The following is a 24,240-nucleotide window of genomic DNA, read 5'->3' as shown; positions in this document are numbered from 1 at the left end:
GATATACGCGTAGGATGTCACGAGCGGTAGGAAAACACGATGGACTTTCGCTACGTGAAATTCGTTTATACGAAGTTCTCTCGATAGGTTTAGATAGAATTATGGTTGGCAAAAATATCGTGGCTTGGAAAACACGCGTGGTAGTAACATCTGCCACGATGATACTCTGACTCCACGTGCTATTTGAACGCGGAAATCTACACGCGCGTCTACTCTAGACAAAAACACGCCAGCGGGTGGAAAGATGAAGCTACGGATGCCTTTGCCAGCACCATATACAACCCCTAAAAAATATAACACCTGAATCGGAGCAAAAGGATAGCCGACAATCGTTAGGAATACGATCACGAGTCTCGACACGAAGAATGTCAGTGCCCGTTACCCGTGACGTGCAAGTAAATTACGTTATATGTTTCTTAATGTAGCAAACGATAGCCGCGATGCTCAAGGAATAAGCTTTAGTTAATGAATTATTTAGATCTTAGTAAAAGGTGCAATGTTTATTCGCCTAACCGAAAAGCATCCGTCCATAACCACGTCAGGGTTGTATTGCGCAACGTATCGTTCATACTTTTACCGCTTGTTACGTGTACATTGGATAACGGCGAATCACATTTGCGTTACTCTGTTTCTGAAGCTGCTTCACTCGCTTAAACAGAAGATTTGAAGGGATGGATGGAAAAATGGTACAAGTACATTGTTCTCCAAGAATATCAGTATCCTTCTGGTAGATTTTGTTAGCGTTTTAGCGCTACAACTGCCGAGAACCAGCAGAGTATAAAGCTTGTATCGAAGGAACTTAAATAAAAGTATTGGTATAAAGAAATACGTAAAAATTGCAGGGGGAAGCAAATTTTTATCCATACACTTTGCAAATGAAAGAGTATTATAAATTTATAGAATTAATAAGAAAACGATACCAACTAGTCGTTTAAATCATTCCGGTAGTATTCACGTTAATATTCAGAACCATACGTATGATTTCTCTCTACCAAAGTTCAACTTTCGCCACAATTTTCCCAAATCACAAACATTCTCGCTCGTACCACTTTCCCTCTGACCTCTCGCTTATCTCCGGTTTACGTGAGAAACGCGATTCGGATGTAACCGTATAAAAGTCGCGTGACGAAAAAGGCGCGTTATTGTCGTGACTGGCTTGGTGGTGCAGTTGGACAGCCGGTAAGCGGTCGGGAATCGACTCGGTGGGGATATTGATCTGGGACATGAGCGCCAGGGAATGGGACGCTGTGCGGAACCACCCCTACACGTTCGACCGCGTAAGATTTAGGGATAACGGGGTCGCTTCGCGCGGGACAACCTTTTCGATCGAAAACTATGCCAACAGCGAGTAAACGGACAATTATCGGCGGCTATGATCGACTATGAACCTGAGATATGAAACGAAACGTGTCGCGAGCGGAATGCGTGGAATGGAGGCGAAATTGTACGGGTCGGCGGAGAAATAGAAAGGCTCGTGTACGGTCGAGTGGCGCAGAAAACGAGTCTCGTTTACCGCAGAAACGGTACGTCAACCGGAATCGTACGTTGCACGCGGTACGATATGCTAATTTCGCGTAGGAAATCGACGATTACAAATTCATAGCGCATGCTCGGATACTTTCTAACGATGCGATCCGCGACGTACGTAAGTACACAACGGTCGCGTACGAACAACAGGACGAACGATTGAACGGACGACGGATCGTGTTGGTCCGCGAATAGCTACAATATCTCGATTAATAGGCTGACCAGTAACTGGAATTGGTTCTGGGAAGCGGCAGCTGGTGAACGCGGATGTGTCGCGCTCGATAATCGTCGACCGTGTATAAATGCGTGCGCGTGCTTCTCGCCGCGACCTCGATCGTTATCGTGATCATTCGGCGGTCCAGTCACACGCTGATAGCATAGATATATATATATATATATATATACAGGGTGGTTGGTAACTGGTGGTACAAGCGGAAAGGGGGTGATTCTATGCGAAAAAAGAAGTCGAAAATATAGAATAAAAATTTTTCGTTTGAGGCTTTGTTTTCGAGAAAATCGACTTTGAATTTTCGCTTGGTACGCGTGCGGTACGTTATAACGGATCTCACTGTAGATCGTTGTCTCGATGGAAAAATGAAAAAAAAAAAAAAATTGTATTCTATATTTTCGACTTCTTTTTTCGCGTAGAATCACCCCCTTTCCGCTTGTACCACCAGTTACCAACCACCCTGTATATACCAAGAGAAAGAGAGAGAGAAAATATGGAGGGAGAACATGGAAAGGAGAGGGCGTCTCTCGATCGTCTTACCTGAACAGAGAAGACTGAAGGCTGCAGATGGACGTGGACGCCCGGGTGTCGCCCAAATATGGCAGCACCTCCTTCGCAATGTACTCTTCGAGAAATTGCAGCGACCTTCCAGAAGCGGTGTAGTCGCAGTAGACCACTGTAACAATAAAACGCCAGTCGTTTTCAGATGTTCCGAATACATACACAAGAAAGAACACACAAGGAAAAGGAGGCGGAGGGCGCGACACACCGTTCCTCCTTGGCAAGTCTCGCGCGTGGGAAATCGATCGACGTCCATGATAACGCTGCCGCGTCTTTTATTCAACGGGCGTTGCCAAGTGTTTTTGAAAATTTCATACTGTATAGCCGTGGAAAGAGCTTGCACGCGACCGGGTCAACGATTTTACGTTTCTCACGAGAATAAGATTTTCGATTCCATCTTCTCTCTCTTTTTTCCTTCTTACGCTCGTGCGTTGGTTTCGAGCGAGCTGTTTTCTTACACACTGAAATATCCCACGCGATTCGGACGACCACTAAAACTGCGCGCTATTATTCATGCTCCGCGAGAGCACCGGCGCCAGCGACGGTGGGCCGTTTATTCGAAGATATATTGGGTGTGACACTTGATAGAAATAAGAAAAATTGCTCGACGTATGGGGCCAACACTCGTAACGCTGGTACGCAACGTTCGTCCAAGGTGTTCTATTAGCGTAACCGAACTCGTGGAATTCAAATTCGAGCGGAGATCCAGAGGAGAAAAAACGAAGTAGGTCGCGGTGTCAAGGCAACTCTAAGGTCACCGAAATATCGGAAAAACTGATTCGATGATAAATACGTTGCGATTTCAGTCCCTCTAACAGGAAGAAGTCAGAGGTCATGGTATCGCGACTAACCTTGCAACGACCTTGACAAGTCCATCTATATTACAAGCTTTTATCGGACCTACATGCTCGGTTTTCTGCACATATATCTATATGTAGAGTAAGTCAGCTCACCGCGTATAAAGCCACTTCCGTTCGACTCCAATTAAATTGTATTACAGGTTCTCGCTTGAAAAGTAATTCGAACGTGCTTCCTCGAGAGTCGAGGAACGAGATGACTCAGAAAATACAGGATTTGCGAAGATCGATGGTGACAAATCTCGAGTATCTTTTGCAAATATGTTCGCTGATGCCCGATAAATTATCGAGGAGAACTCGAGAAAACAAGGTCGAGCGTAGCTGGAACTTTATTTCAAATATCCCGAATTCACCCCTAGACGATTTTCCTGCGGTCGACATTCGCACGTTCCACCCTGTACATCGGTGTCGAGGCGTCGAAGCCGCGGTCGTTGCTTCCGTTGCTATTTTCAGCCCCGCCAGCCAAGCCGAGTTTACCAGAAAATGGAAAATGTTTATTCAGAGGAGAATGGGAGCACATTCTTTCTTGATGCTTCTCCATCCGTTCCTAACAAAGGACTGTACGTACACGTTTATTTTGCACAGACAGATTTGCCCCATGCGAAAGGGTTCGAGGGAAAATATTCTGTCGACTTGCGAAACAGGCACTTTAATCAAGGTGCCATAATAATTGTCGAAAATCGAGGTTTCCGTAGGTAGGTTTTTAAAAGAGAGATTCTGACATCTTGCAAGCATTGCGATTGACACGATCGAAAGAAAATTTAAGACGACGAACGATACTAGAATGCACCTTAATTCTACAAAATCGAATCGTATTAGGCAAGAACAATGATATAAACGACAGGAATTTGTTTAAAGATTCGTTCGAAGATGATCGTTGTCATACACGCAAGCATAAACATTGAACGTTCTTTTGACCAGCATTGTAAGTTTCGTCACAGATTGGACTGATACGACACTGATGCCAGCACGATAATTTATCAACTAATAATATTAATAAATTGAATTACATATTGGATCTCATAAATTTCCGAGAAAGTAATAAACTGTTCGTAATCTTGCCTTCTACGATCTTACGATTTTAGAAAATAGCATAATCGAGTGACTTGCCATTTATAAAATCCACTTATAAAATCTTATTTGTTTTATTATCGTTACTATCTTACAACAGAATCTATTTGTACTGGCACAAAATTTCGCTAATAACCCCAATCATATATATGCATATAGTAAATTAATAATAGCGTTAAAGGAGCGCGAATAGCCATAGGTCGTGTTATGAAATACTTGGATCAGCGTCGACGTAGAAACGAGCGTTCTCCGATATAACATTGACGAGCGGCGACGAGAAAGAAAGAAAGAGATTTGGCTATTTCGCGCGGCCAAATGGAATCGCTTTATTGCCGGGGAAAGCCAAGGTAGGCGAGGGATAATGATTCGCAGGTGTGTCTTACGAAACAGTCACGATCGGTAACCGGTCCTGCGCGGGTTCGCCAGTGAAATTATGCCCCGGCCTATAGCGGCTTCCGACCATTTTACCCGCCAAGGGGATAAATTGCATTGATTTGTTTAGGAAGGAACGCGTGGAACTAAGCGAAGTTTAATGGCCGTTTCGTAACTGTCCAGCGCCACTTACGTAAAGTGTCGAGCGCTCTCGTCTAGAACGCGAATGGAAGCGTTATTCCGCGAAGTTGAACGCCGATTAACAAATGGAAAATAGTCTTCCGCTTTTACTTCTTTTCCCTATGTGACCGTCGTGCGGAACGATCCACGAGCACGCGTTCTTACAATCGTTAAACTCTTGTTCCCGTTAATTAATGCTATTAGGAATTTAATAACCGGTAATTTGTAGCGAGAATTGCAACAAGGTGAAAGTGTAAACTAGAGAACGATATCTGTACAGTTTAAAAATCGTTAAGAGGCTGACATTTGCATAAGACTCGAAAGGAAGAACGATTCGGCGCTTAATTCACTTTCGATGTATCTTATCTATCCGCGTGATAACGATTCTTTTACATGCACAACGTAGCCGGCACAATTATTTGCTCGTTAGCGATTTCAACGTTCCTCCAGAAATATTCCTCGATTGTCGCGCTGCAAGGATACACGCGTTTCGAAAGAATAAGGAGAGTTTTATTTATCTACAGATCATGATCGATCGTTTGTAATCGAAGCACCGCGCCGTTAAGAACTAAGCGATTCAGCTTGGCGAGCGAACTCAAGCGCTGTGATGCTCTCGACTGACGTCAAAATCTCGTTACTTTATCGAGTTGTCACCGGTTCCATCAATGATCGCGGATACTAAATCGCTCGAAGCAACGCACTTCGCAATCGTCTGCACACACAGTGTCGCCAAAGCTCCTTGGGAATAATTCGAACGCGCCGTGACGGCTAACCTGAATGTCAACTACGCCTCCGCGAATGTAGACGAACAGGGTCGCGCGATCGCGCGACTACGTCCGCTCGAGGCGATCCTTTTGCCAAGCTTCTTGTCGTCAGAACTAACAGCGAAACGTGCAATATCGATCGGTGGAATAATACGCGAAAAATTTTGCCAGATGATTGACAGAGCTATTATAAGTAACGTCTAGCCACTCGACGGCCGTCAAAACGAAGTTTCGATAATTGATTGTGAAGCTGACTGGCGAGAAGCGAGTCTTCCGAATGGATTAGCCGCTGCGCCGGCAGGCTCGAGACGCGAGCAAGGCTCGTAACCTCGTTGCGGACCACGTTGGGAACTTTGCATACTGGACGCTTTCTCTAGCTTGCAGGCACGAAGCCAGCCTTCGTTCCGTTCGTTTGAGAAGGTTCGACAAAAAACGTAAGGACGGTTGGTTAATCGCGTCACGAAAGGCAAACGACATAACCAAACGAATCGACTAACGAACGAACAACCAACTATTCCACGGAGGTGCGCGCGAATTGTTTTACGAGGCAGCGGACGGGTTCAAGGTACCAGGAATTGCAGGGAATTCGCTTCTGGGCGTAGTTTGACCTAAATCCCCAAGGCAACTTACTACGATTGCCCGAACGACCGTTCGACCCCGAACCGGCAACTATTCGCGTTCGAAGCACACACCGAAAGAAATCCTCTCCTTTGTAGAACTAGAGCACACGGGTGTGCAGTGGGCACTGTGTGCACGGGTGAATCTACAAAGAGAAGAAGAGGAAAAAAATAGAGACGTTGGATAGAGGACGCGTGCGTGCGCGAACTTAGATAGCTGACGTATCGCTCGTCTCGGATAAACGGTAAATTACCAGAGCATTCCGCTTTCCAATTAGTCTTCAATTACACGCGGACGAGTTGACCGACGACGGCACGCGTCCGGCAACGTTTAACTGCTAAACGACGGGTTCCTCTTCGAATCAACCGTCTTGCAATTAATTCGGAGGAAAGCTTTCGCCGCTAATCGATTAATTCGGCTGACCGGATGAGAAAGCTCGACTCGCGTATGCAGTTCGATGGAAAACACGTTAATTGAATCGGCAAAAGATCGGCTCGTAATGAGAATGTTGATATACCGTTGATCTTATCATATGGAAGGATTCATTGAAAAGGTAGACGTAGCAAATAACCGTTTGAGAAATATGCAGTCGCATGGTTGGCGAGCTATTCTTTGCACAATTAAATATTTACGTAACATCCGCACAACACGGCGATAATTTGTTTGAATGATGCGCCTTCTATCTACCTCTTGGCAGACACGAACGTTATTTGAAAAATGTTAAATCTCTTTCTCTCTCTTACTCATTATACTTTTTAATATTATTTAAAGAACAGTTTGCGTAATGTCAAAGAGAATAATTGAAATGAACGTAATAGAATTTAGGATACGGATAATACATAAACGAATATTCGAATCGATACAGTCGAAATACGCGAATAGACTATGGTCAGCGAATAAAGTCGGTACTCCCACTTGATTATTCCGAGTGCCAGTTAATTGGTCGTATTTCCGCAACGTTATTATTCGCAATAACGAGACTGTATATATCACTTGCGTCCTTCGATACGTCGTGCGTGACGGTTCACGAGATTTTATTCTATCACGTGTATCTCCTGGTAGGAATGTACGACTTTAACCACGTATTCTTTCGCTGATTCAGCTGACATAGCAAAACTATTCCACTGTTTCTATATCCTCCTAAATCTTTCAGATTTCCACGCTATCAAATATCGATCAACGAATATCTTCCTTCCTATCAAATATCAAAGTCTATCGCTAACAAATTCGAGCAATTTAAATTCCGCAAATGTCATGGAAATGTTGAAGAGAGGTAATTACTACCAATACCAACTATTTCGTACATAATAGTTAATACTGATTTAATTTAATTTTAGAACAAAATGTCCGAAGAAAAATGTAAGAATCTCTCATTATCTTCTATTTTTACATATTTCCCAGTTTCTCTTACAAGGAACCATCGCGAATTTTTCTTTGATCTACGTTAATCGACGTACTGTGACGATTATAATCGAGGTCTAAGTCTATCGTCATCCAATTCAAAGAATTCGAGTCCCAAAGCTTCTTTGAAACAGAAGATCTCGAAGAAGAGTTAGAGGAATCGTCGCATGAGAAGATTCGACAGATGATGCAATTCTCGCGACTATTTTTGACGCGTTTAAGTGCTGGGTAATGATATGTGTAATGGAACGAAATTAACGCTCGCAATTATTGTCAGCAGCTGACTCGAGAGCGAACGTTTCTAAGCGTTCGTGAGTGTCGACCGACTTGGCTAACTGGATTACGCGTCGCTCGCGTTTCGCGGCGGATCGTTCCGGCCGCCATTCACTTTGTTCTTAGTTATACGACAATCCGGGAAATTGTCCTCGAGGCCGACCGAGTCATTCTGTGCGTAACCGCACGCGTACAGTGTACGCGAACGTTTTGAGGGAGAAAACCCTACCAGTCCGCCTTTTGGGAACGAGTCGCAGACGCCTGTTGCGTGCTCGTACGTTTCCGCAAATTCCCCTCGTTCGTTTTCAAAATTTGACATCGTAGATACGATCCGTAGAAAATCGCCGTGATATTTTCAATGGTTCGTCGAACGTGCTTAATGTACGAGAAAATGAAAAACAGAGTCTTCCTTGGAACAAATTCGCGGAAAATCGGAGAGAGGAGAAACAGCTTTTAATAGATACACACGATTCCCTTGGCTTTGATCCTCTTACGATTCTGCAATTTTTATGCCGCGATTTTGCTCTCCTTTCAACGGAAAAAGAGACTTTCATATTCAATTCTAGATTATATTCTAATAAATTCTATTCGTTATTCTTTTGTATTTTAGATGGAAAAATACATTTATGTCAGAAATGTTCCAAGGAACATAACGGAATTAATCGTTAAAAGCTTCGTTTTTACATGCATTAAAAGGAAATGAATTTTATAATAATCACCTTGGACATAGCAGTAATATCTAAAGGGCGAAGGTAAGCGAAATAAGAAAAATTCGAGTAAATTATTCTCCCACGCTTCGACATTCCACGAAACTATAATTACTACTTAAACCTAGAGTCAATATGCACGATATCCAGCCTGATTAACCAATAATCTCTTTATCCCCTTAATCGCGTATCAGCTGATGGGAAGCTTCTGATAACCGAGCTACACTTCCTGATTAAATCATGTACGAGAAGCGCAAGAAAAATAGGAAAAAAAAGGAAGAATGACCTACGACGAGAAGCGGACAGAGGCCTCGAGTCGTGCAACGATCGAGTCGAACGCGACCCAGTTTCCACGTCTATCCGTGTTCTACGGACTCCTTGGATCGCGCGATAGTACGATCGACCTGGCCGACGAGTTCGTACGATCAGTCTACCGTGTGGAATATTGTTCGCACCTATTTCGGTATAGGATCGGTACGACCGACTTCTATCCACGACCCAGATCGTCTATTCCATCCTGCAAGTAGTTTCTGCGCACGTTCCCTCAGAATGCTTCCTCGTTTCGTTCCAAACGAATGGATACGATCGATCGGTATATACACTAGCAAAAGTTTCATACCATCGAATGTGTCTCATAAAATCCAAGAATTAGAAAAAATAGCACTCTACTTCAGGAAATACTTCGGTTAAAAAATTATCGACGCAAAGGAAATTATTTACTATGGCTACCTGTATAGTAATGATTTCGAACGAGTCCTGTCGCGCGATAATTTACTAGCTAATAATATTAACGAATTAACGTGTCGCAAATTATAAACTCGACTTGCATAGTTTTTACGATTTTGTAATTTTACATCGAACGGAACAGTCAGCTGATCTGCGGTTTCAAAACATCGGACGTAAAACTTTTATTTATCGCATTACTAAGCTGGCCGCTATTATTACGTATAATTTATCAACACTGATGAGTTGTAATTTGCAAACCCGTAAAACGTCGCTAATAATACTATTTGTGCAAGAGGATGTGAATGATTCAACGGTGCGAATTTTTGGCTAGTAGTGTACATTCCATTCCACTCAAAGAAACTGCATAAGAAAATAGGGAAGCGGCCTTTCCGTTTGCACATGAGCGGTTTGGATTGCTTCCACTCGCGAGATAAGCGAATCGATCGTGGTCGTTCCAACCAGCAGATCCATGCTACAATAAGAGCTACTCTTTTCCGCTGGATACACTCGAATCGCTAATTAACGCGCGAGTGTTTCGGAGTGGAACGGCAGCGGATCGATGGCCCTCGCCACGCTTCCAATTACGCGGGCCCCGAGGAAGAGTGTGGGCCGTCGCGTGGGCGTTCGAATCGTCCTGCTCACTTTCGTTCCCACACACCTGACCTTCGAGAGAACAATAAATTTCAGATTAGTCAATCGTGTCGTACGTCTGTCCCATATTTACTGCATCCGCTATATCTGTTACGATGCGAGCGGTTTTTCTCTTTTGCAAGAGAAAATAGTCGAAGGCCGAGTTTTACTGCTACTCCAATCGTACTTCTGTTAGGTTCGAGTGATATTTCTCGCGCCGCGGGTATCGCGTGGTGAAACAGTTGCCTGATAAACTTTGGTAAACGTGCAAGATTGTGCTCACCGAGGGGGAAAAAAATCGTATCTGATAAGAAAGTGCGAGGGAACTCGCGCAGCTGTCGGTAATCGATTTCTATATCGAGTGATGTCATTTATAGTACAGTTTCTTCGAAACAGCGTTGTTAATCTACAACGTTTACAGACGTACATATGAATCACGAACATCAGAATCCATCTTTAAGACTTCCAAACCTGATCGAACGATCAACGTCACTCGAAAACCTTAAGGGGCTCTTACAGAACGAAAGTTGCCTCTGTGTAACGTAATATTTTGCATGGAAAAATATTCATCCGCCGTTTTAACACCTCGAAGTTGCTATTGAGAAATATACAAATAATATTATACTAAATGGTATTCAACTATTCTAACACCTCGAAGCGTATACGAATATTCGTCATATCCAGTGATTGCATCATACGAGACATCATCTTGTTTCGTAGGATGAGGCAAGTTTCGCGTATAGGAACTACTTTAGAGTACCCGGAAGAATCACGTAATCGCACGAAAAACCATGTCGTTAGCGACAGTCTCGGCCAAGATTATCCTTATCGCGTGACAATTAACGCTATAAATAAAGCGCAGCGATATAGGTGAATATTGCAGCAACTTCTCGCCAAATGTTGTGCGTCAGTAGCAAGACGTCGAGCTGCCGATGTTGTACGCGATGCACGCGACAAACGTCAAATACGAGATGGAGGACGCTTCCGACAAGCGCGATGTGCCGTTGCCGGAATCTTTCACGAGCGCCAAAAACCTCCGAGTCGAGAAGTAACGTGCGAAACCGGGCTATGGCGACGAGACGGGAGGATGGGGAAGAGAGGGTGGAAGCCTTTCGAGATCATGCCCGGCACTAAATTTGGAACAAGGCTCATATCCAACGTCGCACGGTTCGCCACGGGGCAGAGGAGAGAGCGTCGCTTGCGACCTAAATACGAAGGGACCCCGAGAGAGCGTTTCGCCGTCCTAGCGTCGCGGGGTCACTTCCATGAAATCGTCCCGCGCACGAAAATAATTCAGTCTTTGTTCGTTAGAGCGTATACAGACGGAAAGCGAGCGAGAAGTTGTTCGCCGTGAGAGCCACTTGCTCTCCCAGTGCGAAGAATAGGTCGACGAATGGTCGTACGATCGATTCCAGAAGGAACAGTCGCGGGATGAAGGTTACGAGAGAGAGTCAGCTGTTCTTGGAAGCTGTGTTTTCCATGGTTAAGAGGTTTTACTCGAAGCTGAGTTGGAAATGGAAAAAATAGATAAACTCTGAAAGATTCTTTGTATCCGTGCCTCTAATCAATCTTCTGTAAAGAGATGCAAAAGCGGTGGTAACAGTCTGGCCATTATTGCGAAAGATAGGTCATCGTGTGAACTAGAGATAACACCAACGACGGAGAAAGAAATAACTTGCGTTGAATTTTTTCATCGTATCTAATCGAACAGCTGGTCTTCCACAGACACAGAACGAGTGTCATAGCGAGAACCAACTGATCGATCGAACGTCGAAGGAGGATCCGAGGCGGCCAAAGCCGAAGCTTTCCGTGTTCTTCAACCGATCCTCTCGTGATCTTCGATAGATCGGAAACGGAGCAGATCGCGCGAGATCGTGACTAGATGTAACTACCGTTGAGCAGCGTGCAAGGTGGCGGGGAGCGAATAAAAACCGAAAGTGATTAAATCACCGCGCCACACTTCCTTGGACCGTTTAACCCTGGAGCAATGACGCATGAATGGAGACGACCCGGTTGAACTTGGAACCGTGAAACCGGTTAAGTGCGCCGGATACCAGGGTCGTTCCATTCCGATGTAATACGCGCTTGATATTTTTGCCGGGTTACGTATTATTTGTTGACGAATGGGATCATCGTCGGGAACAATCGATGCTTTGGTTCTCGTTGTTTCGATAACCACGGGCCATCAACTGTCGATGCATAACAAATATCTTGCCGCACAGACCACATTTATTGACTTATGCAAGAGAACATGGGCGGAAAAGATTGATTTACGCATAAATAGATAGAAATGTTAATTTTAATTGACATTGATTTATTTTATGAAATTGTTATGCTAATACATTTGGACGGATATTGTTGGCGTACGTCTCGTTTCTGAATGTCTCAACTGGATCTTGTTGTTGTAAGATGATCTAACAGCTTCGTGTGCCTTAGACGTTCGCAATTAGACCGGAATAGGTAATCTATTTGAATGAATCGATAGCTAGGTACACAGCTTTCAGAGTATGGCAGCTATGCAATAAATATTAACTAGCCGCTGACTCAAGGAACGGTGATTGTAACAGATACGAGAAGAGTGGGCATCGATTACGTCTTACCAGGCGTGGAAGTGACACAAGAATTGCCAGTATATTACGTTCTATGCATGATTTCACTTAGTTATCGTTATTATAGGTATGCTGAAAGACTTCGTTGTTGATTATCATGATTTTTAAGTTTTTAACTACTCCACGTATGAACAAGCATTTCATTTTCATAATTCAATACCGAAAGTGGAAAATACCTGGAAGAAAAGTAACAGCGCCGTAATAACAACGTAACCGCAAGTTATCTGCGTAAACAGTCGATCGAGGCACGAGTGGCACTCAGGCCAAGCGCAATTACCACGATAAACTCGATTAAACCTCTCGTTTCGCTTGGCATAGTTTATTTTATGCACAGAAACTGGGCGCTCTGTAATCTCAGGGAGCAAGCGGAAGTGATCGAACGGCGCAGTTCGCCTCCGGCCCGATATCCACACCGATAACTTCCGCGTGCCGCTATGATGCGCCGCGATAATCGGCCATCGCTTCGGTAACATTATTAACGAGCTCTGTGCACGATGACGCTCGAAAACGCCTAAACCGCTCTCGCTACACGATTTAAAGTCAGAGTTCAAAGAGTGGCCGTGCATCCTCGCGTGTAACAACTCGAATATCCTGTTCCAGGATCGAAAACCGTTGCGTCGGAGGTTGATCGGTTTCCATCGAGATTCCGTGCAGTGGCCTTTCGTTTGAACCGTTTGCTCGGTTCGACCAACGTCCAATCAATTAAATTCCGTTCAATAAATCTTCGACAGATTTCTTCTTCTTCGTTCGATTCCTTCCTCCTAAACGACAACGATAGACGCGCTCCCCTCGATCGAGACAGTGAACGCATCCGTGATTTACGCGACGTGCAGCCCTGTGTCGTGACACGAGCGCATATACACGTGCACGTATACGAGCTAGGGAAGTGTAGAAAGAGAGAGAGAGAGAGAGAGAGAGAGAGAGAGCAAGCAACCGCGTCAGCAAACCACATTAGGCGTGTGCTACATTAACACGTGGTTGGTCCGTTGGCTGCGTTGAATTACATAAGCGTGAGGTAACCGAGGGCAATGTCAAGGCTGCAAGCTTTACCAGTGGTATATATCGCTGCTCGATGTTGTTACGATCCAGATTTACGTTCGTCAACTCTCTGCGGCTCCTCTGTGGCCAGAGATAATCACGCATGATAACGCGTCTTCTAACGTAGTCGTGGGTGGATGGACACAGGAAGTCTCCGTCGTCGGTCGAATGCACGATGACGCGGCCTCAAAGCTCAGCCAATTCTTCAACCACTCATCCGTAGACGAGCGAATACGCGAATCTTGCGTAAAGATATTTGGCAACGATTCGATGATATCGAGCTCGTCGAAGGTTACACACTTCGAGCTTTTCTGGTTGATCGCGTGGGCGTTCGATATGGGGAGATAGTTTTTGTTTGGCTTCGAAGGTGCTCGCGATGAGTTTACGAGATGCCGCTGTTGACGGAGCGATTCGTTATCCCGGTGACGGCACGTGCTTTCAAGAGCCGTGCTCCACTTACGACTTACGACCCGTATTCGAGAAAGCGCATGAATGAGCTAGTGTGGTCGCCTACTGTTACATAGGGATTATTCGTTACGTCAAGATTTACGTCAGAGAACCATCCATGTCCTAGAAAACATTTTCAATTGTTCGCAGAGTACTATACCCTGTATACCTTTGGCTATTGTTGCAATTTACTTCACAATATGACCATCCACTGCTTCTTCGGTTGGCTGATTAGACAGCACCCGGCCGTCTTATTCTACTTACAGAAGAAAGGTTTCACTGGGACAAGAATCCGACTAGAAAAGAACGTAAACACTCGTTGAAAAGTGCAAAGGTAACGAAAATATTAGCTCGTATCGATCGTATACTTGAAATAATCCCAAAAAAGCGTTCCAACTGTTACCGAAGCAGAACTCCAAGACAAAGCTAGGTCGTTCGAAGCATCTCTTCGATTCAACGTGATCGCTCGATTTATATTTAATCCGAGTCGTGGTCTCGGTTCAATCTTATTTATAACGTAAATACTTCGTTAGAGAGTCCATTAATAAGTGGCAAAGGGAGAAAAAGAAAAACGGGGAAACGCGGACAATTACATAAGGAGACGAAGTCGTTAACGAGCAATGTCACTAGTAGAGGTAGCTAACCAAACCACGTTATCAATGCTCGTTCGAAAATCTATGCGATTCGCATGTACGATATATAGGATATCGAGTAAACTCTATATTCTTCATCCAGTACATACCATGGGCTTAACGTAGAGTTAATTGCTTGTTTCGCTGATAAAATATTCTTACGATTTTTGCCAGTGATAAACGCGTTCTCGAGCGCCGATAAGAATTTTGTTTTTTTCGCCTCTCGTTCGGTGCCACTACGTCTGCTGGTGTTATCTAACAATTAACGTCCCACTAGGACAGAAATCTGTACATCTGTTTTGCCGGCTGTGTTATTCATCGCGTAAGTAATTACGACGCAAACAGTTCGGCTCATTGTTTTATTCTTACTGCGCATGAAAAATTCTCGATTTACCGAACAGGGAAAACATCGAACCGCATGATTACCATTCGCCACGAAGGCGAATTAATAATGTCCGACAGAATACTTATATTCCAGCACGAATGCAGTTCATCGGCGTCATCGATCGCTCGATTAGTCGTCGTAAAGATAGTGATAGCTGTTTACGATATTACCTTGCTAGATGATATTTTCCAACAATATCGCACGATAGTCAACAGCTCGCTAATCATATAAATAAGTGGCCTTTCCAACAATATCTATTTTCGTCAACTGGATATTTTCACCGAGGTTTCGAGTTGGAAACTATTTCAGTTGTCGAAGCGACACGCGCTGCCACCTTCGATTCGCGATTTATCTATATCAGTTTACGGCGCACCAAAACATCACGCATCGTGGCAAGCGGATATTGGCCGGGTTCTCTGCTGATTTCAGAATGCCCGCCACTGGAAATTTTTTAGCGTCGAAGCAAACACGCGCCGCGCCTCCATCGAATTTATCGAACGACATCGACTTTAATTCCGTGACAGGACGGTGCCACTTCTCGATTACCAAGTTGCGTGTTGAAGAATCTAAGCTTGTCACCGTCGGTGTATGAAGATTGCTCGGTTTTTCCGATAACGTACGAGGATCGCTATGTCCGTTCGTCACCTTTTCTCTTATTTTCATGAATAATTCATTTATTAACAGAAGTAAACCCTTTGATATTAAATATAGATACGGTGAGAAGAGGTGAAGAAAATTGGAAGAAAAACGATGTATTCCTCGTTAAATTATTCCATTTTGTATCTATTTGGAGAGAAGCCACGGCTCGTTCTAGTCAGTAAAATCGCCTGTTTACGCATGAATCTTCTAAGAAACGCCTTATCTTGTCTTGGGAGTGCACATAGTGCTTCCTAGCTAGGAAAACCTACTATACTTCAAAGACAGATCCGCCGCTTAAAAACGATATAAAAACTCCATATAGGCTGATTCCGTTACAAGCTTTTTAATCAACGGTATCAGTAAAAAGGTTCGTATCTTGTCTATGATAGAAACACATTGACTGATCTAAATGGAACTCGTTAATTTTTATTACAATTTTTCCAACCGTTCCAATCCGTTCATTGGTCAACTTTACCTAGTAATTACAACGTTAAGTCGTGTTCAGGTTATTAAGTGTAGGAACGAAAAAGTCGATCGATCGGATAGAACTAGAATTAGAATTTTATCTTGTTAAGCGATTGCTTCGCCAATTGAACTGTCCTTAACTTTTTCTATATTCTAATCTGCGCTGATGTAACTGACTGGTTTGAGCAAAAGGCAAAACGAGAAATTCCGAGGAAAAGCTGCGTATGTCTCTCGAAAACTTATAAATGGTTGAGAAGAACACGTTTCAGACCGCTGATCTATTCGCGAGCAAAAATAAATCAACTCGTGGTTATGCGCAATCCATGAATTGTTTATCGTGAATCATTTCGAGTATGGCGCAAATCCATCTCTTAATTCTATAAGCGTCCCATATTTGTATGCACTTCTGTTACTTTATGACATTCACAAACGCTTTGAAATATTTAAGTATTCCTCCTTCACAGAGCAGCGTTTCTGACTATCCAATTACGAAAAGTTTCGTGGATTGTCTTTTCTCGTACGCTTTTGTCCCTAATTACAGCGGTGTACATATCGCTCGTTAAGGAAATCTTGCTTTATTTTCCAAGATTCGAATCAACCTCGAGATCGATTAAATCGAGCAGATACGACTTCCCGCGATATCTTCCACCAGATCGGAATCTAACTTTACTGTATGTACAACGCGAACAAACACATCGAGAATGGGAGAAACATCATCGATGTTCAATTTTACGTTTGCTATTATTGCGTCACGGTCCAAGTGGCTCGAGTGGAGCTTTCCTCGAGAAATTGACCGGTTGTTCGCGCGATAGCAGATTTCTCGTTGCTGTCATAGCCTCCGGAGACAGCCAACCGGGTCGTCTTCGCAATAAAGAACGGCTAATAAAGCGATAAGCGTGGCGTTCTCGAATTACCAGTCGAGCACGTACACAGTTGCTGTTCGCGGCCGCATGCTTACGGTTACGTAAAGTAAATCCTCTCGTAACGAGGAGACCGACCGATGCGCAGGCGAGTCGATAAACCTGTGGCCTGAAGTCGAACGCTCGGGGAATATATCGAAAACCAGTCGACACGTTCGATGGAAACAGTTAACACTGGCGGATTAAGGTCGACAATAAATCGACGATTAATCCGTGGCCACGATAAGCTACTACTTTCGTACCAGTCTCCGTGAATCTTACGAATCGTATTTTTAGAAACGTCTGAAGAATAATAGGATTGGAATATATTAAACAAATACGGAGAGAATTTATGAAGTATTATTTTGATGTTTGTACGCGTGTACATTACACGGGACGAACGTAGTACGGAAGTCACTTTCGGCTTCAACATGAAATGCATTGTCGTGCAGCCTGTTTGAAACAGGATGTCATTCCGCGTATCAAATAGATTGAACGTGCCGGTAAACAATCGTAATTAACCCGATTTTCGAATGTTCCGAGTACACAGCTATTTCCGTCATTTTCTATCGCGCACGCAGAACGCAACCTGTTTGCGCAATCTGCATCGATGATGGAATGTTATCGATAACGTTATCGAGCGAAGTCCTACACCGGAAATGGTAAATTTACGGATTTATGCAGATACAGAATGGTCGATAAAACGAATCGACTTAAGATGAGTGTTCGTACGGCGAACTGTAGATCGATAAAAAATTCGTACGGGTGACCTCGCTTCTGTTTTCAGCGATCTAAAGATTCTCGCTCGAAGGCGGAGCTAACGTAACCGGCTCTGAGCAAACATTTGCAATCCACGCCCGCTATCTTGTGCACGATCTCGTTGACTATTTGTAAACACTGTCACAACATTCTGCGTATCATTTCACCGAGTTAACCCGATAACGATATCAAAAATTTCTAATATCAAGTATATCAAACTGTATGGCAGAAAAAAAAGCGATTTCGTCGTCCAGTTAAGTATTGGATCATTCTATAAGTAACGCGATGTTTTCCAATATACGCGTACCAAGCAGGTAAAAATAGACAACTAGGCTTATAATTAACCTTATTAACCTTCGCTTTATATTTCTCTGAGTATGTATATACATCGGCATTAGCTATTTAGCTATGTGTTAATACGTTATCTTGATCAAAAGAACGAGATATCACGTACGATTTGCGTTCGATGATTTACAGTATTCTAATTTAGAAGCCGAAATAAAATTAAAATTGAGTTTTCCGAATACGACCCATCTTCGTTGCATTTGATGCATAGATTCCACTTTACACCGAGCGTGCATCTCGATATTATAAAACAAGGGGTTAATCAATGATATATCTTTTCTGCAGTTGTTCGTCATCTTTTTTATTAAGTTTCCTATATCTCTTTTATAAATCTTCTATCATGACTCACGACGATACTGTTACGAAATCGCGTTAGTTAAAGGATAAACCAATGTTTAATATCTAGATGATCAGATTTGATCACCAGAAATCATCGGAAACGACCGGCGATCGTTAGAGAAGTACGTTATAAGGTTCAAAATATTTATATACAATCTTATCCTAATTGTGACAAGCATCGTTTGAAGATAACATCCAACAATTTTCATCGTGGAACGACGTTACATAAGAAACGCCTTCGCGCGCGCGGAACAATACGGTCCCCTATACGTGGAAACTCCTGTGCATGACTGGTCGTCGCTTAATTCCCGAGGCCATTTTCTAAACGACTGGCCGAGGAAAACGGAACGTGGCGACGCGAAACGTAATGATGACGCAACACCGCGAGAAACAAACGAGCCGGCGGATGCGCGACCATTGCTGCTAATTACGCCGATCAATCTACGATTTCTTCGAAAATGATCATAGCAGCGATCAACCAGATCGTCCGTAATATTAGACGATTGCTAGGTTACCAAACAGTAGAATCGCGTTTAAGGATCGAGTAGTACATATACGTAGATCGTAGATAGAATTAGAACGTTATCAACTGTGTCACGATAACGATGTATTCGTATTTGTAAATTTGGTACCAGCAGAGAGAATGATAATCGTTGTGTACCGTTATTCGAAAAGAAATAGGTGGTGAGAAAATTTAAAATTTAAGATTGGAGCATCGATATTGGATGGAAATTTATTCCGAAAACGCTAGTCAGGCATACTGCATCTGATACGAACGACTACGTCGAGTCGCTATTAAATGCGAAATAATTGCGAAATAATTGCGAAATAATTGCGAAATAATTGCGAAATAATTGCGACTCTGTTTTAATATACTCGGAGAAATTCACGAAATTCCTAAACACGGTGTTTATGCCGTATCTGTTGCCAAAATCGCGCGTTGGTACACTTTGACAATCTTCTTGCGTACACAATTTGTCAGAACGAGTTATGCATCGTTTACTGTTCGATCCATCTAACGTCTGCGACACGCTGGATTTCGCGAAATGTTATTTTTACGAGGGATAGACGAACGTGTAAATATATTCGTAGCGTTTCGCGATTCGATTTCGACGACGATATCTCGGCCACTTGGCGCAAGGCCGACCTATGAATCGGTCCGCGATTATTCGCTCCGTGATTTCACCGTCGCGTAAAAGTGGCCACGAAGTCACGGAGATACGCGTGTCGAAACTGAAAAAGCCGATACAATTGTAGATAATGGAAAAACGCTCGGATTTTTGCCGCGATCCGACAAACTTTTACCGATTGCCCTCGTTCCTTGCCGTAGCGCGTGGATCAAAGCAGAAAGTAACACTGGTTTATGGTGTTTTGCGATGCGGCGTGGCGTTGCTTTTGCTTCCACGCCCTGTTGGAGCACGTCGCGTAAAAAGACAGAGATCTCGACCCTCCAGTAATGTAAAAACCGATGCTCCGCTTTTACCTCGTCTATACCGCAACGCGGGACACGAACGCGACGCAAATAGAACATCGCTGCAAGGTAAACAGCAAACGGATGTCGGAACGAGCAAAATGTGGAATACATTAGCATTAGTTGCGGAATAAAGGGAACAGACATCGAAGGTGACGCTCGTTTGTTCCACTGATCCGGACTAAAGTTTAACTATCGGCACAATATGCATTCTATGGATAAAAATTCGAAATGTAATAGAACAATGTTGACAGAATACCATATGCTGTGTATACTTTCGTTCGTAACTTCGAAACTTGCTGGCTTTATACGAAACACGATGACCGACTCGCATTATCAAGAAAGTGCTTAATTGATCAAAATTCTATATTAGTCAGTCAAGCTAAAGAACAATTTGCAAGAATCGCAGAAAAATTATGAATTAATATTCGTGAGTTGCCAAGCACAACCTTCGGACGCAAAATTTCATTGAAAGTATCTTCCCTGAATGAAGAAACTTGAAAAGTAAATAGCAAGAAACCGAATAGGAAATAGAAAATTTCACAATACGAGTACTAATGATATATATATATATATACGCGTGATTAAAGTTTTATCACAACAGCAAACAAATGAGTTTTTTTACAATCCAAAGCTCCAGTCAGGATAATAATTCTCGAAAATTTCACTAGTTTCTTGCGGATTTTCCAGCTATATCGTTTTTCCGTATGCGTGTCTTCGTACTTAAATACGTAGATATTTAAGGATATTTGACCTGACATTTCAAGAAAATGACAATCCGTTCCATCGAGTTTTTATTGGTTCGATTTGCAAACAGATACTGCTGTTCGATCGGGGGATTACAAAAGCCGACCTTCGGACACTCGGGCGAACACACTGAACTCCATCGAGCGTAATCTCGTTTCGCGTGTGTTGCAATATTCGAGAGAAAAGGAATGGGCAGATCAGGTTTGCCGGGCCCGAATTCGAAACCGAATCTTTTATTTCTAGGACGACCGCCAGCCGGTTGTGGTTGCTTGGCAGATTCTTTCTGGTCAAGCCTAGCGCGTCGAATGATTGTCGCTTCTAAAAAAAGCGCGTGCATCACGAGGCTAACTGCAAAAGCAAACCTGGACGAGACACCGAGTAAATTCGCGATTCTACTTGACCTAATAAAACGCCAGACGACGACAGACTGCTTTTTATCCTGTTGAAATAAGACGGTCTCCATGGAAACAAGGAAATCAGTTGACTTATGTACGAGCGAATAAATAATGCACGAAAGCCGCCGCTTCGATGTGCGTTTCTTCACGTCTTTGCGACATCGTAAGACAAGATCCGTGGAACCCATGCGAACAGAGATGAATAAACGTGTGAATGACAAACCACGAGTCGCGTCTGTCATTGAAACGTTGTATTATCACCTTCGAAAATACGATTCGACATATTCCGGTTACGTTGCCGAGTACTAAATACGCTGGCGTCTGCTGACTAGTTCGCTGGAGATAAGATTGAAAGTGACGAGCCGGAGAAGCTGTAGAGGAATAGTTCGAGTTTCGTTCGAGCCTCTTAGTTACTTCGAGCCTGTAAGTCTTGCAATGCCAGTTAGTAGACTTGTCATCGACGATACCATCTTCTGCGAGTCACCTCACGAACGATCTTGTACCTGCTGTATATTGCTTTTCCAGATGCTTCGTCTCTCTCGACGCGTGCATGCGCGACGTTTCAAAAGTTCTATCTCCGTTCGACGTCTGACGAGTCCATAAGTCCGAACGTATTTTTAGTTACAAGGAAACTACAAAAAAATTTCAGCTTGATATTTATTTAGAGGAATTCCTTTCCATTCCGATCTTTACCTCCGTCTTCGTAACGTGACTCGTTCCACGAGTCACGAATCACTATTTTTAATTATTTCGTCCGAAAATTATTTCAAAATTGCAACCAGTTATCCGTCATTTCGTTTGCCTGTTACACGACAAAGAAGCAATTCGTCGAAACGTATCGGCTTTCAAGATCGTCTATGATTCTATCATTAGCCTCTAACGGCGTATTGTACTTCTCACGATCTAACATTATGCTTCATCATCCTAGATACATAGACTAGAGAAAACAAGAGAGTTAACGAAGCTCGAAAAAGCTTACAAGTTCATAAACACACCTGAACATTCCTTCTATAAAAAAAAGGCAAATCTCTGTTACCCTCTGTTAGCCTAGGAAAATAAAATCCTTTCCTAATCGAGCAATCCATCAGGAAACGATGCCCCAAGCAATTTCCCTTTTCTCGTTCTCCTCGTCCCAGTAACTTACAGAAGGCGTGAAACGAGAAACGATACATAGAAGAAACGGAGCAATGTTGATCCACGCGATATACGACCGCTCACCATTCAAGGTCCACCGTTCAGGGAAACGTACTTACATATCCCAATGGATATGTGAATGCACACGAAGACAAGCGCGGAGCCTGTTTGCGATCTCCTCCACACAGATCGAACCGAACACGTAACCATCGACAGTTTCTCTGGTACGCGCTCTCGCGAGATTATCACAGAGAAGAGAAGGGCGTTCATAGTGATGTAATCGGCAAACGTAAACCGCGGGCGACGCCGGGTCTGCCGGAGTCGGCCGATGGCCAACGACCAATGAGAAAACGTGGCACGTTTGTTTGTACCTCGGCACCGCGTGTATGATTCCTTTCGCTGGCCTCGTTCCCTAAGCGCCCGTTTCTGATCGCGTTCCATAACCGCGCCAGGATCAAGGATACCTTGTCCGGGAATTCGCCTGTTGGCAGCCGTTCACGACTTTCGGTCGACGGGTCTTTGTCCCTCGTGACCGACTAGTCTGGCTGGTAGCCGATCCTTTGGAAGGTGAATTGGTCTATGGGTATGAAACTAGTTGGTCCCTCGAGGCCGTTCAGGAATAGGTTGTGGTCTACTATTTGGGTATCCTCTTGCTTTGCTGTTTCTGTTAACTCCTTAACCCTTTCGTTCCTGATACCATCCACAAGATGATGCATCGGTACTAGCGGCAATTTTTGTAGAATTTTATAAATCTTCTTTCTTTTCCTTTTTGTTTTTGAACAATTTAAAGGGGTATTTTAGAAGATTATTTTGTTCCTGATCGTGAAATTCGTGTATTGACTTGTTCAAATAGCGGTGTTATTTCGAATAAATAATATCGCTGAATAATCAATTAATAGTATAAATGAACGAGTAGTAGAGAGTTAAAATCTGCGAATATAAGTGCACGTAAATATATACATACATATGCTCATGTGTGATGCAGCGAATTTTTGTTGGTACATTTCAAGGAAGAATAAACGTATATTGTACGAGATAAAATAATTTCCTGGCTTCGTAAAATTTCTAAAGTCTCGATGAAAAGTTGTCGCGACAAATAATCTGTGTAGAAAACTAGCCAGTGTTCCATAATCTACAAACGAGAATATACTGGTACTTTTGTGTCGAAGAATAATTAAACACGCGCAGCAAGGTCACGAAAGAATTCATTTGAATGCTATTCATAGTTGAAGAGGTGGTAGGTTTGGGCAGTCGATTAATTCCAACATATAGAATACATTCTCGCTTATTTATGCCGCAACTTGGTAAATGTCAACGAAAGGGACTCCGCTTTGACACTGTGATATCGAATAAAATTGCCATCCGCTTGGTTACATTCCACTGTGATTACAAATGAAATCTCATTACTCGCGAACGATATAGCTCGCGCAAAGCGAAATAGATTGCACAGCTCGTCGAGCATAGCTCCGGGCGTTCTTTAAACGTTCTCCGCTGTGATTGTACGTGAGCTGCAGAACGATACGGAGGATCTATTCGAGAAACTATGTAAACGCGACAGGACGCGAGATTGGTGGGAACCACGAAGAAATCTCGCATTTAAAAGCGGCGCGCACAACATGGATTGCATATTTTGATGGTCGGCGAATCGATAACGACCGCAACCAAGAACGTAACGAATGCAATAAAGCGGTCAAAGCGGTAATTTAGGGCCGGCGACGTTTCGTCCAAGGAGAATTGTTATTTACATATAGCGTATATTGCCGTCGCTTTTTAACGTCTTTGTTCCTCTTTGTCTCTCTCTCACTCTCTCTCTCTCTTTCTTCCTTCGTCTCTCACGAGACTAGAATTCACGCGGACAAAAACAATGAGAACGTAGATTATGCTCGTGACTGACTTCGCCGCTCGTCAGAAGTGAAGTGGAAACGGACGACGAGGTTACAAGGAGCGATGGAAAAAACACGGAGGTCGTTGATGGACAATGCGTAATTTACAGCGATAGAGACGTGCCAAGCACAAGCTT

At 43.4% G+C, this 24,240-nt stretch overlaps 1 protein-coding gene across 1 annotated transcript in view; it reads right to left on the bottom strand.

Annotated features, from left to right (window-relative positions):
• The window catches only part of LOC117155767 (uncharacterized), a 55,051-nt gene that overhangs the window by 10,515 nt on the left and 20,296 nt on the right, over positions 1-24,240 (bottom strand). The window contains exon 2 of the mRNA XM_033332098.2: positions 2,297-2,432. Coding sequence (XP_033187989.1) covers positions 2,297-2,432 — 136 coding nt within the window. The remainder of the gene's footprint in view (positions 1-2,296; positions 2,433-24,240) is intronic.

The sequence above is a fragment of the Bombus vancouverensis genome, chromosome 6, assembly GCF_051014615.1.
Source record: "Bombus vancouverensis nearcticus chromosome 6, iyBomVanc1_principal, whole genome shotgun sequence".
Lineage (NCBI taxonomy): Eukaryota > Metazoa > Arthropoda > Insecta > Hymenoptera > Apidae > Bombus > Bombus vancouverensis.
This window is presented reverse-complemented; position numbering and strand designations above follow the sequence as displayed.